General features: G+C 42.0%; 1 protein-coding gene across 1 annotated transcript; it reads right to left on the bottom strand.

Moving 5' to 3' along the window:
• Positions 1 to 7,503: 7,503 nt before the first annotated feature.
• gcdhb (glutaryl-CoA dehydrogenase b) lies at positions 7,504 to 13,142 on the bottom strand. The gene is made up of 12 exons (XM_070980174.1): positions 13,075 to 13,142; positions 12,321 to 12,436; positions 11,698 to 11,730; positions 11,439 to 11,579; positions 11,168 to 11,230; positions 10,652 to 10,822; positions 10,383 to 10,512; positions 9,564 to 9,780; positions 9,285 to 9,388; positions 9,011 to 9,136; positions 8,434 to 8,594; positions 7,504 to 8,246 (listed from the first exon to the last, which is right to left on the bottom strand). Exons 2-12 carry the CDS (start codon positions 12,421 to 12,423, stop codon positions 8,173 to 8,175), a joined length of 1,323 nt encoding a protein of 440 aa, XP_070836275.1. The 5' UTR covers positions 12,424 to 12,436; positions 13,075 to 13,142; the 3' UTR covers positions 7,504 to 8,172.
• Positions 13,143 to 15,362: the final 2,220 nt, after the last annotated feature.

Here is a 15,362-nt window from a genome sequence, read left to right as displayed (position 1 = left end):
TTGCAGTGATATCCAATCAAAGAGCCCTGTGCTGTTTGCTTCACACACTGCTCAAGACTCAAGGTCAGAGAAAGTTCAGCTGCCTAAGTTAATTTCCTTATGTAGTTTTGCATTTAACATATGTTTTTGGCCAATCATGAGCTTCAAAAACAGAATCAAATTTGAATCTAATCTAAAATGTAAATCTATTAAAACAGCAAAACAAGCTGTGATTCTAACTTTCTTCACCCCTTGTTGACGTCTCAGACTAGAAGCTGCTGTGAGCTGGTATTAAAAGAGAAATTAGCTCACTTTCCCAGCATGCAACATACTGTATTCTTTGGTGCTATAAGCTGCCAAGACAGGGGAATCCATGTATGCGTGCAGCACCTGCCATAAAGGCAGCAGGATTAAGTCGTGTTGTGTACATGTTGAATTGCTGGAACTCCGTTAAGTCTTCCTCTTAAGATAATCCCTCGGTGTCTCGAAATAACATTTTACTGAAGTGTGTGAGACAGCCAGCTGGTTGGTTTACAGGTTGGGAGCAGCTTTGTTGATGCAAGGACTGTGGATAACATAGTAACCTCCACCCAGACTCTGAAGGCAGGAGCAGTAACACAGAGATACCACCATGAACTTCCACACACGACAATCTCTACACTGAGAGCTCCACATTTAAATTGTCCTACAGCCATGTGCCAGGCTTTGATGAGAAAAACCTTTATTTCAACCACAAAGAAATAAGACAGTAGATATTTCGTACTGAAGCCCACACGGCGTTCACCAACACGGAGCGTCTATCTATCAAAATGAATCTAACATGTCCAACAGCTTCTGTCTGAAGCTCAGGCACACAGAGACAATATCCTGCGATCTTCTCCAGTAATACCTTTTGTCCTTGGCTTCCCCTTTCATTTTTTTGTTGTTGATTCGATGTGTGAGAGAGACAACAGTCTTGAATCATACTGCATAATTGTGAGAAATCATTGAAAATGTAAAAGAGGAGGACACAGTGTAGCCATTACAGGCGATTTCCCACTGTACATCTGCTGGCAAAGGAGGTGAACATGAGACGGGGTGTTTACACATTGCACATGACAACAGTCTCTTACCGGCCACGTCAAACACAGCGAAGTCATATCTGAGTGTGTCTTGCATGTGCTGGGGTTCCAACAGCTGGTTGCCAGCCATCAAGGCTGTTCAGTTTCACTATACAGAATCAGATCTCCCTCGGGATGCTGACGTCTCTGGTTGGTCCGGGGCTGGCGGAGAAAGTCATCGAGCTGTGACTTGTTGGGCTGTGTGTGATTGGGAAGAAAGAGGGGATGTAGGGGATGGCAGCCAGCAGCAGCGGGCTGGACTGGGGGCTCTCTTCGTGGGGCAGAGGGATGACCACATCGTCCTGGTCCCACACATGGAAGGCGTTGTGGGCAAATGGATGCCCTGAGGGAGGATGACTGGAAGCCAGGCGCTGTGGGTTGTTGTCCTTGTCCTTGTCTTCATCACCAGCTGGACCCAACACACACTCTAAACAAGGGAGAAAGGGGATGAAGACTTAACACCACTGATAATAAAAGAATATGAGGTCAGTGGCTGCTGAGGCTTAGTATGCTTGATTACAATCAAGATAATGGCCTTAAATCAGTGATTCCCAACCACAGTAATTTAACGTTACATGTGCCCACAGAGCTAATTGAAAAATAAATAAATAAAAAAGATAGATAGATAGATAGATAGATAGATAGATAGATAGATAGATAGATAGATAGATAGATAGATAGATAGATAGAATAATCGTTTGATTAAAAATCTGGAAAAATATATATGCTAACATATTAGGTGAGCGGTGACACCTGAGCTCCACGTTACCACTGACAGTGCCTGAAAACAATTAGCTTAGCAAGCGAGCTAATTGAGTCTAAAAACTTAACTAGCGTTACTAGTTAGCTACTGTGAAAGAAATACATTGGTTGAAATAGCTCAAAGTAAACGCTTGAAATACCGTAGTTAACTACAAGAAATGAGTAAATGGACAATAGTTCATATGTTGACATATTTAGTAACAAGCGTCTCATACATGATGAAATAATGTTAATGTTAGCTAAAGGTCGTGGGTGAACAAATCTAGTTAGCTCGTTAGTGAACCTAAATTAAATGGATAAACAGCTTAAAGTATTAAATAAATGGTGAAATAGCTCCAATTAAATTGTGGAAATAATTACCTAAAAGTAATGAACAAAAAGTTCAGACACTGTAGACAGCTAAAAGCGTTGGATAAATGGTAAAATATCATTAGCTAACATGAATGAGTCAGCAATACTAAATTAAATGTAAGTTAGCGTCGTTAACAGTGATGGATTAATGGGTGAAACGTCCGGCTTCTCCACTAACAGTGCCAATTCAAAAGGGGACCAAACCAAGCCAAACACCGACAGTTGTCAACTTTTAACATAGTTAACAATGTTAGATAACGTCCATTGTAAAATCAAAAAGGACACATGTGGAACATGATGCTGGTGAAAGGCTGTCTACTTTAGTTAATCAGATGGGGCTCAGGGGGTCTACCAATGGAAAAATAAATAAATAAATAAATAAAGGAAGAGATTGGGAACCTCTGATCTACTTCAGTACAGCCAGTCCCCTCTTGGATTATTACGCAGCCAGATGTTCCGTATTTGTCTCACAGGCCACTGACAACTAAGTTAACCTGAAGCTGCTGAAGCTCTGTATGAGAAGTCAGATTGATGATCCATCCGGTTCACTCTGAGCTGTCTGCGGGTTGACTCAAATCAAGCTGTAACTTCATCATATGGTATAATTCAGAAGGCACTACCTGTTATGTCAATAGCCAGATCCTTGATGAGATGTCCAACAATGGCATAGGCGACTCCAACCACTACCAGGGCAGCCATGAGCAGATACACCACAGCCTTCGGCAGGGCGATGAGGTCCTTCACTGGCGGCTTGTACTGCTTGTAGAGAGGGTCATCTAAAGACTCGGAGTACGGGTACGCCTGTGCTTCACCAGTGGAGTTCAAGCCGGTGAAATTATAGCCATTCATGATTAGATACTTCTTATTCCAGCCGGGAGCGACTTCCTCTCCTTTCTCACTGAAGACTGCACCGTCCTCCAGACATTAGAGGGATATTGCTCACATGAAGCAGACCCGAGCAAACTGAGCAACTCTCAAACTCTGCAAACAAGACAAGACACAATGGTATGAGGGGAAAGCGAATCTGAATGGCAGCATTTGTCATTTGCATTTCACTTCCAGCCTTTTCAACCTTACTTTGAAGCCCCAAACCCATCCAAACGCTTCAGTGGACAATGGTCCTGAGCGGAGTGGCTGCAGCCTCCCTCTCTGTCCTTGGTGCTGAAATGAAGAGCACCCTCTACCAGCAGCTGTGATCTTACAGGTCCGCCCACATCTAGCCCCCCCCCCCCGCAGATCTGTCCACATGCCTCCAACACAGGCTTATACAGCGCTGCTGTCCTGCTCTTAATTCCATCAACTTACCGAGAAGTCGTCTGGTAGGAAATCAATCAAGAGCTACTTGTTGAGTTTCCCTGATGTCAAGGCTGCTGGAGTGTGCAGGGGCACAGTTTCTTGTAATGCAGACCAGAATAACCACAGCACAAACTATAGGATGGCCTCCCTGCCTCAGGTGTAATTATCTTAATATCTAAAATATCTGTCAATGAAGGTGGCATGACTCACAAACATGGTCTTAAAGGTGCAGAGGTAAAAAAAATAGAGTCATGGATGGAGCTTTCATGTGAACAAACCAAAGTTATATTTATATTCAGTATCTCTCACCAAAACTGTGTGAATCCTTCAGGGCTAAAGACACGCTGTAGGAATTTCCTTCCTCATGAAACCTACTTTTATATACATATCTTAAATCCTACATTGTTTAAATCTAGAAGTGTAGCAGTCTTCTTTACCTAGTTGGCATATTGCTACGTTTGCTGATGTGCTACCATCAGCAACTATGGTCGGAACGGCATAAAACCAGTAGCAGAATGTAAAATCATGCTGTTTTTGTACCTGTGCATGTGCACAATTCAAAATAAATGGGGACCCACTTGTAAAAACATTGCTTCATAGCACTCCTAGTGGTCAAAAACTCCACAGGGTACCTTTAAGTTTTTCCACTCTGATGCAGTGACATAACTGTGTCACTTTCGAGGTCCTCAGCCCACCAGCGGGGGCAGTGTGTGCTTCCGACACTGAAGGCAGGACCTGCTGGTTCCGCAGGTGGTGAGGTGGAAGCCTCATGCTGCAGAGTCCTGAAAATCGCTTGCATGGCTCATAAAGCTAAAAAAGTTTCCTCACTTCCTGTTTCTGTGGTGTATGGTCCACTGCACATGTACATGGGCGTCTCTCACTGTATCTGTCACACATTAAAATCACTTTTCAAGTCTTTGGGAAAGTTTTGCAAACATGACACCTTCACACATTAAAATTCATATTACTTGCACAAAATATGATAATTGACCTTGTTTGCCGTTGGTGGCGTCCCATCAAAAGGTTGATACGCATCACTTTTAAAATGATGATCTGTGGGGAAATTGCTTTTTGGGCTGAAGGAGATTGTTTGCATCCGTGGATCAGGCCCACCACTGGAGGCAGGTCGGACCCTCAGCTACATCCTGTCTCACACCACATTTGGCAGGTCTGGGACCACAACTGGGGGCTGACCTACTGATGGTTTTGTTGCCAAAACTATGGTCAGATCTGCAGGTGGGGACTGACAGATGGCAGGTGTTGTGCTAAAGATCATCCTCACAACATCTGGGCGGATGAAAATGAGGTGAGGATCAGTCAAACGCCTCAATTTATAGTCTTCATTTATCCCTGGAGACGTGCTTCACTTGGGATTCTACATCTGGTCACCAACTCCACAAGCAGGTGTAAACCCTACCCCATCCAGCCAATGCTTTACTTTGACAAACATTTCCCAGCATGGTGGATATCCTGAAGAAACTAACAGGGCTAACGGACGACTACATTCACACAATTCAGTCTCTCATTTACATGGCATGTCTTTGGACAGTCGGAGGACCAGGAAGAGCCCAGAACCTTCCTGCTGTGAGGCTGATCCTGCCACCACATCCAGGATCAAGACAAACCAGAAAGTTACATTTACGTCCAAATCATCAGCATCCTTCAAGCCCTCAATTTAAACTCAAGACATGCCTTAACCCATCCTGCAAAGGTCGGCCCACTCATACCCACAAATCCCAAATCATAAATCATAATCTTGTGTTTCGGTGCAGTCAGGGGATTAGCGTGTGTGTCCCTGTTAAATGCTTTAAGAAATTGTCAGCGGAGAGTATAAAGTCCAATCATGAGAAATGTCTGATTTTGACAGCGCTTCTAACTCACTGAGGTTATAATCCAGATGATTATTTGAGATGAAAAGCTTCCTAATTATCAGAGTATTAGACTGTCATAGCTGCTGCTAATGTGTGGATGAGCGAAGAGGAGACAGTGAGAGAGACACCAGGAGACCATCATGCCAGCCTCCGACGGACAGGACAGTCCACACACAGCCCATTCAGGGTCCAGTTAGTTACAGTGAGTCACATCTACATATGCCTAAAAGATGAAAGGCCATTGGTCCAAAAAGAAAAAAAAAGCAATTTCCTTATGTAAGCACCATGTAGAACATGGCTGGGCATCATGTACGGCCAGGGATTTGCCGGTTCCTTAATTCCCCCCACTTCAAAGTAGCAGTGGCAGGCATGCAATGAAGCTGGAGAGGATGGATGTCTTTATCTGTCCAGCGTTACTGTCCACCCCCACATCCCCCGAGCCCTGATGGATTTAAAGAGGAAAAACAAAACAGATTATCTGCTCAGCACTGAGTGGGGTTCACTGCTACAAAACTGTCCACGACTTTGAAGATGACGTCCTCAAATGTCTTGTTTTGTCCACAACTCAAAGTGCAGTCAATTGACACAGTAGACACAGAGGATCTCCATTTAACTTATCAACTGATTTGTAAAAGTGAGGATTTGTGCCCTTTTAAGATGAATACTTATGCAAACATGTGCCTCGTGTTTTATATGCATTCACCCTGACTTTGCACTATGTTTCTTAAAAATAATAAAAGCAAAAGCAGCTGACTGAAACAGACTTTGAACTCACAGAACTCCCCTGAGACTGGAGCTGATTTTTCTGACACCAGTGGACTGTGGTGCTGCTTTGTGTTGTCCTCTTGATGGACAGGGTGCTGTGAACCTGAAGATCCCAGGGGGTGGACACTCTGACATTCGTGACCCCTGATGGCAGCCCTGAGCGGCACAGGTGCAGGATTGAGTCATGTCAAAGTAAAGTGCATTCATGTGTCAGTTTTCAGATTAAGCTCATGTGCTCTGGCCACATTTATCTACAGCACATCCCGCAGTTCCATTTTTGTAGTGTTTTATCCTGTTTGACTGACTTTTGCACACACTCAGTTCATTGTTCGTTGCTCACGTGTCAGCTCTAAACACCTTTCAGTATTTGTGTCCCTTTTGTTTTCCTCTCAGATAAAGCCTTGATCACCATTTCTCTGTTAATGGCCAACGATAATGGCATAAGTTAACATGAACAGCAGAGGTCAAAGTGTGAGTGAGAAGGGGATTAACAGGAAAGTCCTCACCAAACCACTACAGGGCAGCTGATAAAGACATGCATTTACTTCTGTACAGTGTTACCTGCGCTTGAGTATTTCCATTTTATGCTACTTTATAATCCTACTTGATACATTTCAGAGGGAAATATTGTGCTAATCTATATTCATCAGACAGACATAGTTACTTTCCAGTCTCAGACTGTACACATACACAGATGATAATCTTATCAAATACAGTGAATTGTTCAAGATTAACCAGGTGGTTCCCAACCTGTTTGACTTATGACTCCCTACAAAAACAGCAGTGTCTAACTGAGGCTCTGTGTCACATTTCAGATGTCTGAGTTGTTAGCAATTTCACATGAGAGATTTAAAATGCGCATAAATAATCTTTTATGTAACTATTTGAAGGCCAAAGAAGTCTAATTATCCAACGTGATTAGATGATTAAAGTCCAAAAAATGAAAGCAGGATGTTGCTTTTTCTTCTCTTCCATTAATCATCTCGTGCTGATGACCCCTGGGTTGAGAACCACTGTACTAACCGTATGTACTTACATTTTTTCTGCAGAGGGATTACTGTACTTGTCTTTAGTATTTGTATTTGTACCAGCTTTTACACTTTTAATTAAGTTAAATGTGAATTGAACTTTAACTTGCATACTGGAGTACTTTATGCATATGATCCAAGTCCAAACCCACAGCCATTATTTTGAAGTGACTTCTTCACACAGCATTAATTAGTGCTACTGTCTTTGCGTCATGACTTATGTCTTTAGAATAATGACACCCCACATTTGTTCACTTCCATTTAGATTAAGAATCACTACGTTGTACTGAGAATGAACAGTGAGGCTTACCTCATCAAACGTGCACTTTATTCCCTTGCAGACATTTGGAATACATAAATAATTTTTCTTTATTAAAGCTCTGATCAACATCCTCGACCTCTGACAAACCATGCAAAGTCGTGACATGTTGGACACAGAGCCAGGAAAGTGCTACAGGTTATCACCTTCATGCATTCAACAGTAACTGATCTTGTCCTCCTTTCACGATTACCTCTTAGACCAATTATACACTGATAACGTCTGCATAACTGGCTCAAATTAAAAACAAAAAAGCTTGACAGGCAAATGAGCTGTGGCCATTTGTGCTTTGTGGTTTTACAATTACAGTATTAGCATTGCACACATCAGCAAGTCTCATTCAGTGTCATTAAAACTTCACTACAGTAGTGTCCATGACAGTCTATAAAAAGAATATGACATTGTCTATACAATTTGGAATTGGGGAGCTGAAAACAAATCTCTGCTATGGTGTCGTGAGAGTAGAAAAATAGAGCTCTTTAAGTTGAAAAATCGACTTTTGATTAAATTACACAACAGTCCACACTCTCAGCAACAGACTTAAAACGAGACTGCTTTGTTCGCTCAAAATAAAGAACTCAAATATATATTCTACAGGTGAGAATTCGTTAATAATCTGAAAACTGCTGCAAAGCTGACACGTGGGTTACATTTCTAACAGCTGGCTGCTGTTGGCTGGGAGCAGCTGTGAGAGGTGGGGTCTATTTGCCCACAGTGAAGGACTGCAGCCCCGTGATGGCTCTGCCCAGGATCAGAGCGTGGATATCATGAGTGCCTGGAGGAGGAGACAACACAGAATCAGCAGGTGCAACTCAGGTGTGGGCGAGACGCAGACGACTATCAGATTAATATACTCCATTAGTCATTTTATACGCAATTTAGTTAAAACTTCATCTACTGTGTGTGCATTCATACAGCATATCATGTGGAATGAGTCAATTTTAAACTTTCTCCCTCCTCACCTTCATAAGTGTTGACAGACTCCAGGTTCAAGACATGGCGGATGATGTGGTACTCGTCTGAGATGCCGTTTCCTCCCAGCATGTCTCTGGCCTGCCTGGCGATGTCAAGGGCTTTACCGCAGTTGTTTCTCTTCAGCAGGGAGATCATCTCTGGGGCTGCTCTGTTAAGAAAACACCACATTTGTTTTGCATTAGTTTTATGCATGCCAATGTCCTTAGAAAGTTTAGAAAGTCGTGGTCCACAGAGGATGAATTTGAAAAGCTTTGGTGATCTCTTAGCTTTTCATCTAGCGCCATCATCAATTCTAATTTTCAATTTGTCGAGTACTTTGCTTAATGACCAAATACCAACAAAACTTATCCCATCAGCCTCAGCTGTACTCTGTATTTAGTGCTAATTACCTAAGTTACAAATGATGTCAGGACTTAAAATCACTTTTTCTATCAGGAGAAGACTTTTCATCCTGACAGAAAGAGGTCAGAGTGACCGTGTGCTTTGATGGAGAGAAACAGCAGTGCCAATACCATGTCACATCCCATCGAAAGCTCTTCAGTTAGAGGATAAAGTCGTCTTTACTTTTTCGCATCGATGAGTCTTCCCAGCCGCAGACAGGACTGGAGGCCAATGGTGATCTCCGTCAACATGTCGGCCATTTTCTTCTGCATCAGCTGATTCCTTGCCAGTGGCACGCCAAACTGGACTCTGGTGTAGGAAACAACAACAACCTTGTGTTATCCTCACTATAACCTACTGAACCCCTCAAACCTGATGCATTACAAAACACCAAACCAACACAAATTTGGTAATGTTGACAAAAGAAAACATTACACAAACAGTTGGGACATCTGACCTGTCAAGCGTGTACTGTCGAGCTGCATGGAAACAGAACTCTGCAGCACCCAGAGCGCCCCACGCAATACCATAACGAGCGTTGTTCAAGCAGCCAAAAGGACCCTGGAGGCAGCACAAGGAGTGTGATGAGCAGTTACTGCTGTGCGTCCTATGACATTTCCTGAGCAACACTATTAGATACAGTAAAATAACAATGTCTGTGAGTCACAAATTTTATTTCCTGGGTAACAGAGCAACGGTGCACATCACTGTATCTACAACATTTCTCTCCACTCACCCCCAGGCCGGAGGCATTAGGTAGCAGGTTCTCCTCAGGAACCTCCACCTCGTCCATGACAATCATACCAGTGACGGAGGCTCTCAGGGAGAACTTTCCCTCGATCTTCGGTGTCGAGAAGCCCTTCATGTCCCGCTCCAAGATGAAGCCTCGGACCTTCCCATCATCACATTTGGCCCAGACTACAGCAATGTCTGCCGCTGGGGAGTTTGTGATCCTGAAGGTGGAAGCAAAGGGAGTGTTAGGGAGATGTCTTTGAGTCTGCGAAGTCAGACCTTAATTTACCAAATACAGAAAATGTACTGGAATCTGTTCTGCATGTTATCTTCAGAAATACACAGTGCTGTGAACAGTTCTTCAAATATCACTTTTGTCTTAGATCAACAGCATGACAGACTTTTTCATTTGTCTGAGGTGAAGTTCTAAAATGATCATAAAATAAGTACCGCCTTTGATTCACCAGATGTGACCTTTGTAAACCACAGAAAAAAACAAGTCTGGAGTCTGACGAAGCACTTCAACTGTGAAGAGCTCCACCATGTGGACAACTACTGACACTGAGCCCTGCGCCACAAATAAAAACCTGTATCTTGAAAACATGAGTGTTACACAAAAACTTAAAAGAATATATTACATGATGACAAAAAAACTAATCAAAACATAAAACCAAACATCAGAAAGTGAGTGGCTGTCATTCTTTCAGAAAGCAAATCAGAGTTGTTAAGGCAAGTTAAAGTTAAACCACAAAGTATAAACCCTGTAATGATACAATGTGTCTTCTATTGTGGCTGACTTATTTTGCACGTCCCCACTACTCACCAGGACTTTGAGCCGGTGAGAGTGTAGGTGCGGCTGGATGGATTGTATTTGGCTCTGGTTTCCATTCCGTTGGGGTCACTGCCATGGTTGGGCTCTGTCAAGCCAAAGCAACCCAGAATCTCTCCACGAGCTGCGAGTGAAAGAGAGGAATAACCAGACCTCAGTCACTCATTGCTGGGTTTCTATGATTAATGAATAACATCTGACAACAGATTAATTAGCACCCATCTGTTGCTGAATGATAGAATATTGCTGTTGTTGCTTCTTACCCAGCTTGGGGAGGTACTTCTGTTTCTGCTCCTCTGTACCATAGGCATTAATGGGGTGCATGACCAGTGACGACTGCACGCTCATGGCTGAGCGAAAGCCGCTGTCCACTCTCTCTATTTCTCTGGCAATCAAACCATAGGCGACGTAGCTTGTCCCAGCACAGCCATAACCTTTACATCAAACACAGGAAGAGGAGTTATTGTCAGTGTTATTAAATATTGAAGGCAAAGCATTAATGAGTGGAAGTTAAGACATGAGTGGGTTTAATGGGCTAAAACTTTCAGAGATGCTCAGAGATTTCAGAGATTTCTCAAAATAAACAACATACACAGGTCCAGCATGAACATGGCCAAAGTCCATTTCAGGCAGTCATTTTTGTGATTTTACAGTTCACAATAAAATGCTACAAGGAACATCTGTGGTGCATTCTCTGTGGGTCAACAAAGTATTAAAGGGTATGTACCATATGTGGGACTGCCTCTGTAAATTAAGCACTAAGACTAGTTTAGACTCACCTTTAATGGTTGGGCCCAGGATACCCATCTCTCCCATCTCTGACACAATTTCTCTGTGGAACACTGAAAAAAAAAAAATATATATATGCACAACATACTGACAAAGTGGTAATATGGCAGCATATATGGCATATCAAGATGTCTGTAAGAACCTTTGCTTTGCATAAACACTGACAGACACCTAAACTGGACATTATGCATGGGGACCCATTACGCAACATGGGGACCCGTTGAAGCTGACTGAAAATCAAGTGATGAATGAAGGACTCACCTTCATTTCTGTTTGCCATAAGGATGCGAGGCATGAGTTTCTCTTGGCAGTAGGACCGGAAGGAGTCTCTGATCATGATCTCATCCTCCGTCAGCTGGCCCTCCAGGTCCAGGGCATCGAGCCAGTTGAACTGGACCTTAGCTGTCACAAGAGCAACAATATAAAACCGTTAAAAAAAATGTTAAAACTGTGCTCTGATGAGAGCTTCAGAGTCAAAACATGAACTACGCCTCAAAAATAAGGAGTGATTAACACCTACGTGCTTTAGACTTCTGCTCAGTCTTGTCTGCATCTGTGGAAAATTCAAATGAGAAAAATGATCAATACTGTGTATTTATGTTAGGATTCAATTAGTGGCTAACTTTGCTGTACATTTAGGTACACTGCCTTTTTGTTTACATTTTTTTTTACAGAATTGACAAATTACAGACTGCCTTGTGTCTAACACAGCTTCAAATGAAACGCTACCATGGGTCTCTCTGTGGGTGGGTGTGAATCCTATATTTTCTTTTCTTTTTTTAAATAATTTACAAAGCATGTAAATGGGGTCAATAAAAAATGTCAAATTAAAATGCAGAATTACAAGGAGCAGTTACGTCTGAATATAACCACACCAATCAAGACACATCAGCAGGTCAAGACAAATGCACTCTGCCACTGTTAGTCAGCTAAAGTTGCCTCGGATGCAGTGATACAAAATTGGGCAGTTTTTAAATGAAAATGTGATGTGGGAGACTACCCTACGCAGTAAAATCTCCAGAGCATGTGGCAAGGAAATATGACCCTGAATACATTAAATCTGGATTCATAATGTCAGGCAGTGATGCTGAGCCGAAAAGCACATTATACTGAATGTGGCGTGCATGTTGTCACAGCACTTACCTGATCTGGCAGGGGCTGCGGATCCCTGGGCTCTGCAAGCTGAGATGATGGCACATCTCTGTGGGTTGACCAGCAGACGGCACAGAGCGCCTCTCAATGCCATGATGAAGACTGGTCTATAAGATAAAATGCACATTATCGTCATCTGATCCACATTCATTAAACTGGTAACTCAAAGTGCAACCATGCACCGTACATCGACAGTAATAAAAGTAAATAAAACTTCCACAACTTTCTCCCTAAACGGAAAATTAAGAGCAGCAAGAGCTGAACTGATGATGCCATGAGAAGAAGTTGATCATTAACCCTGAAAGACTGAGAGACCCTGGCTGACTTCACAGCCAATAAACGTTTGATGCTTAAAATGAGTTTACTATGTGCGTCGGGCTTCCAGACATAATAAAAGCGGCTAACGGCCAGTGTACAGTATGTTAGTAACTGCTTTTGAGGCGGTTTCATTCATCACTAATTCATGTCAGACTATTCACTGTAATATCTGACGAAGAGACCTGTCACAGTGTCAGGAACAGACCTTAGTTCAGACAGCCGACACAACTCAGCCAACCTGTGTGGCCTTAAATAACTTGACTGTAGCAACAAGCTAACAGCACTAGCTCGCGACAGCTAGCTTGTAATTTAGGTGTTAACAGAAAAAAATCCGAATGACTGCAGGAACAATGTACCGTAACGAAGCTACACGGAGAGAGCAGCAGTAAAAATCACGGTGGCGGTAGTATAAAGACAATTTATTTACCTGTGTGGAGGCGGACAACAAGCTTCCCTACTCTGCCTATCAGACTGACAACGTAGTCACTCTGAACGTAATAACACAACCTGACGTCATCACGTAAAGCACACTAGCTGGCCGTGCCATATTGACTGTGGCGTCACCATTGAACCATGTGCCAAACGTTAAACCGTGGTCAACTATTCTCGCGCAGAATCAATCAGCTTGTCAATGTGAAGGCAGCATATGTAAAATCTGAGACTAAGACATAAAAATACGTTCGAAATCTTTGTTTGTGACCAGACATCATCACTGAAGATGTCTGCGTTGAGAGGACGCTTCAGTCACTGCAGGCCACTCTGATTGGCTGATTAACAGAGGCGTGGATGTCGGAGGAGTGGTATCTGTGGTTTTATTCATGTTTCAGTTCCCAGAATAAAAGCTGCCCCGTCGAGGGGGGGTGACGATAGCTGCCAATTTCCCAACAGCCTCTTATTCCTGATAGCAGACACATTAAGTATTTCAATAGTTCCCATAGCAGTACTCCTGTTTGCTGCATGCTGTGACCTACACATTCTGAGTTACTCAAGGAGAAGATGTTTCTTTTCTGCTCAAACATACTGCTTGCACTGCTATTTTCCATGAGGTCACACAAGACATAACAGCACCAAAAGACTGCAGTGTTCAGTCAAATAAAGCTCCATGAGGGTTTGATTGTGGAGAGAATATCTTAGTTTTACTGCAGTCATTGTGATATCTGAAAACCCTTAAAAGGCTCTCTACAATGAGTTACATAAAAAAAATAGTTGGTGGTGGTAAAAGAAAAAAAAGATAATGACTTGTTTTTATCGACAGTGGAAAATAACAGCAACTGCATTTTATTGTAGCTAATATTTTCCTTGGGTATTGTCATTATGCTACTTCTACTCCCATACCTTTCAGATGGAATATTATACATTTTACTACACATCATTTATTTGGAGGCTCTGTTACAATTAACTTGCTGACTAAGACTTGACAACCCATACTAAGCATATAGAATAGGATTTGTTGTTATACTGTGAAATAAACTACCCAACAGTGTATAAAGAAGTTACAAGTGGCTCCATGGCAGACTACAACATACACTAAAAGGCCACTTACATGGCGTCGCATCAATAATACACAATATATTATCATGTGTAACAATATAACTGGCAAAGGCTGTTTTGCCTGCATAGCGGGCACTTTTGTTTTAAATAGAATTTGCAGACTTTTAATTTAATATGATTTTGAATTCAAGACTTTTTCATGTATGGAATATTTCTGTGATTTTTGCTGCTTTTATAGATCTGAATACTTTGACCACTGACTTGTGTTATGTACTTTTCTTGTGGGCCACTCACAACTGATCAGGTTCTGACTTTTGCATTTTAGAAATCAAAGTAGTATATTGGCACCTCATTCAATGTGTTTTTTGGACAAATTCAAATGCAGCTACAAGACACATTTCACACTTTAGGTCACAGTCATCATCCACATAACAAGTAATAAAATACATTCATCTCCACTGTATTTATTTGACAGTGGTAATACTTTACAGATGTGATTTAAAATGGTCAGCTCACACAGCATGATTCATTACACTATCCAACAGTTGGCTATGATAAGTAGCTAAAATCAGCTCCATCTTGAACAAAGTACAACATGAATCTTATTCAAAGGGTATTCCAAAGATTTAACAATTTAGTATTTACATTTCTTAAAGTTGGGAGACTAACGAGAGACAGATTTTAAGATGAACTGTCATCTGTGTTGCTTTTTCAGACTGTGGACAGCTCCATGCAGAGCCAGAGAGGACATTACAACTGCTTTCAAAAGGTAAATAGTTCTCTCTGTGAGAAAACTCAACTTAATGTTTAATATTTGAGGATTGCTCCTTCAATGCGGCCATCATGCAGTACAATCCATGCACTACAGTAATATTCAGTGTTATATTCATAGAATACTCTGAAAGGGTCTGTTCTGCATAGTGAAAGATTTTATCTAAAAATTGTTTCCTTCTAACTCTTCTGTGTCATTACATCAATACATGTTTGCATGCAGAGTCTTTACATGCAATGGAGCATTTTCACACTGTGTTGTCTTATCTTACTTGAGAAACTTACCTCTTCCTCCACGCCCAGCAGCTGCTGTCGTGACTCACATAGTGCAGAGTCAGATTAGGCGATGTGAGGCCTGTAAGTTGAATTATGAATGAATATATTGCTTTTATAATTAATGTTGTCTCGAATTTCATCAGACCAATAAAAGTTATGCTATGTCATTGATTTGCT

This window comes from Chaetodon trifascialis, chromosome 15 (genome assembly GCF_039877785.1).
Source record: "Chaetodon trifascialis isolate fChaTrf1 chromosome 15, fChaTrf1.hap1, whole genome shotgun sequence".
Lineage (NCBI taxonomy): Eukaryota > Metazoa > Chordata > Actinopteri > Chaetodontiformes > Chaetodontidae > Chaetodon > Chaetodon trifascialis.
The sequence above is the reverse complement of the archived record's forward strand: the minus strand, read 5'-3'. Positions and strand labels throughout refer to the sequence as shown.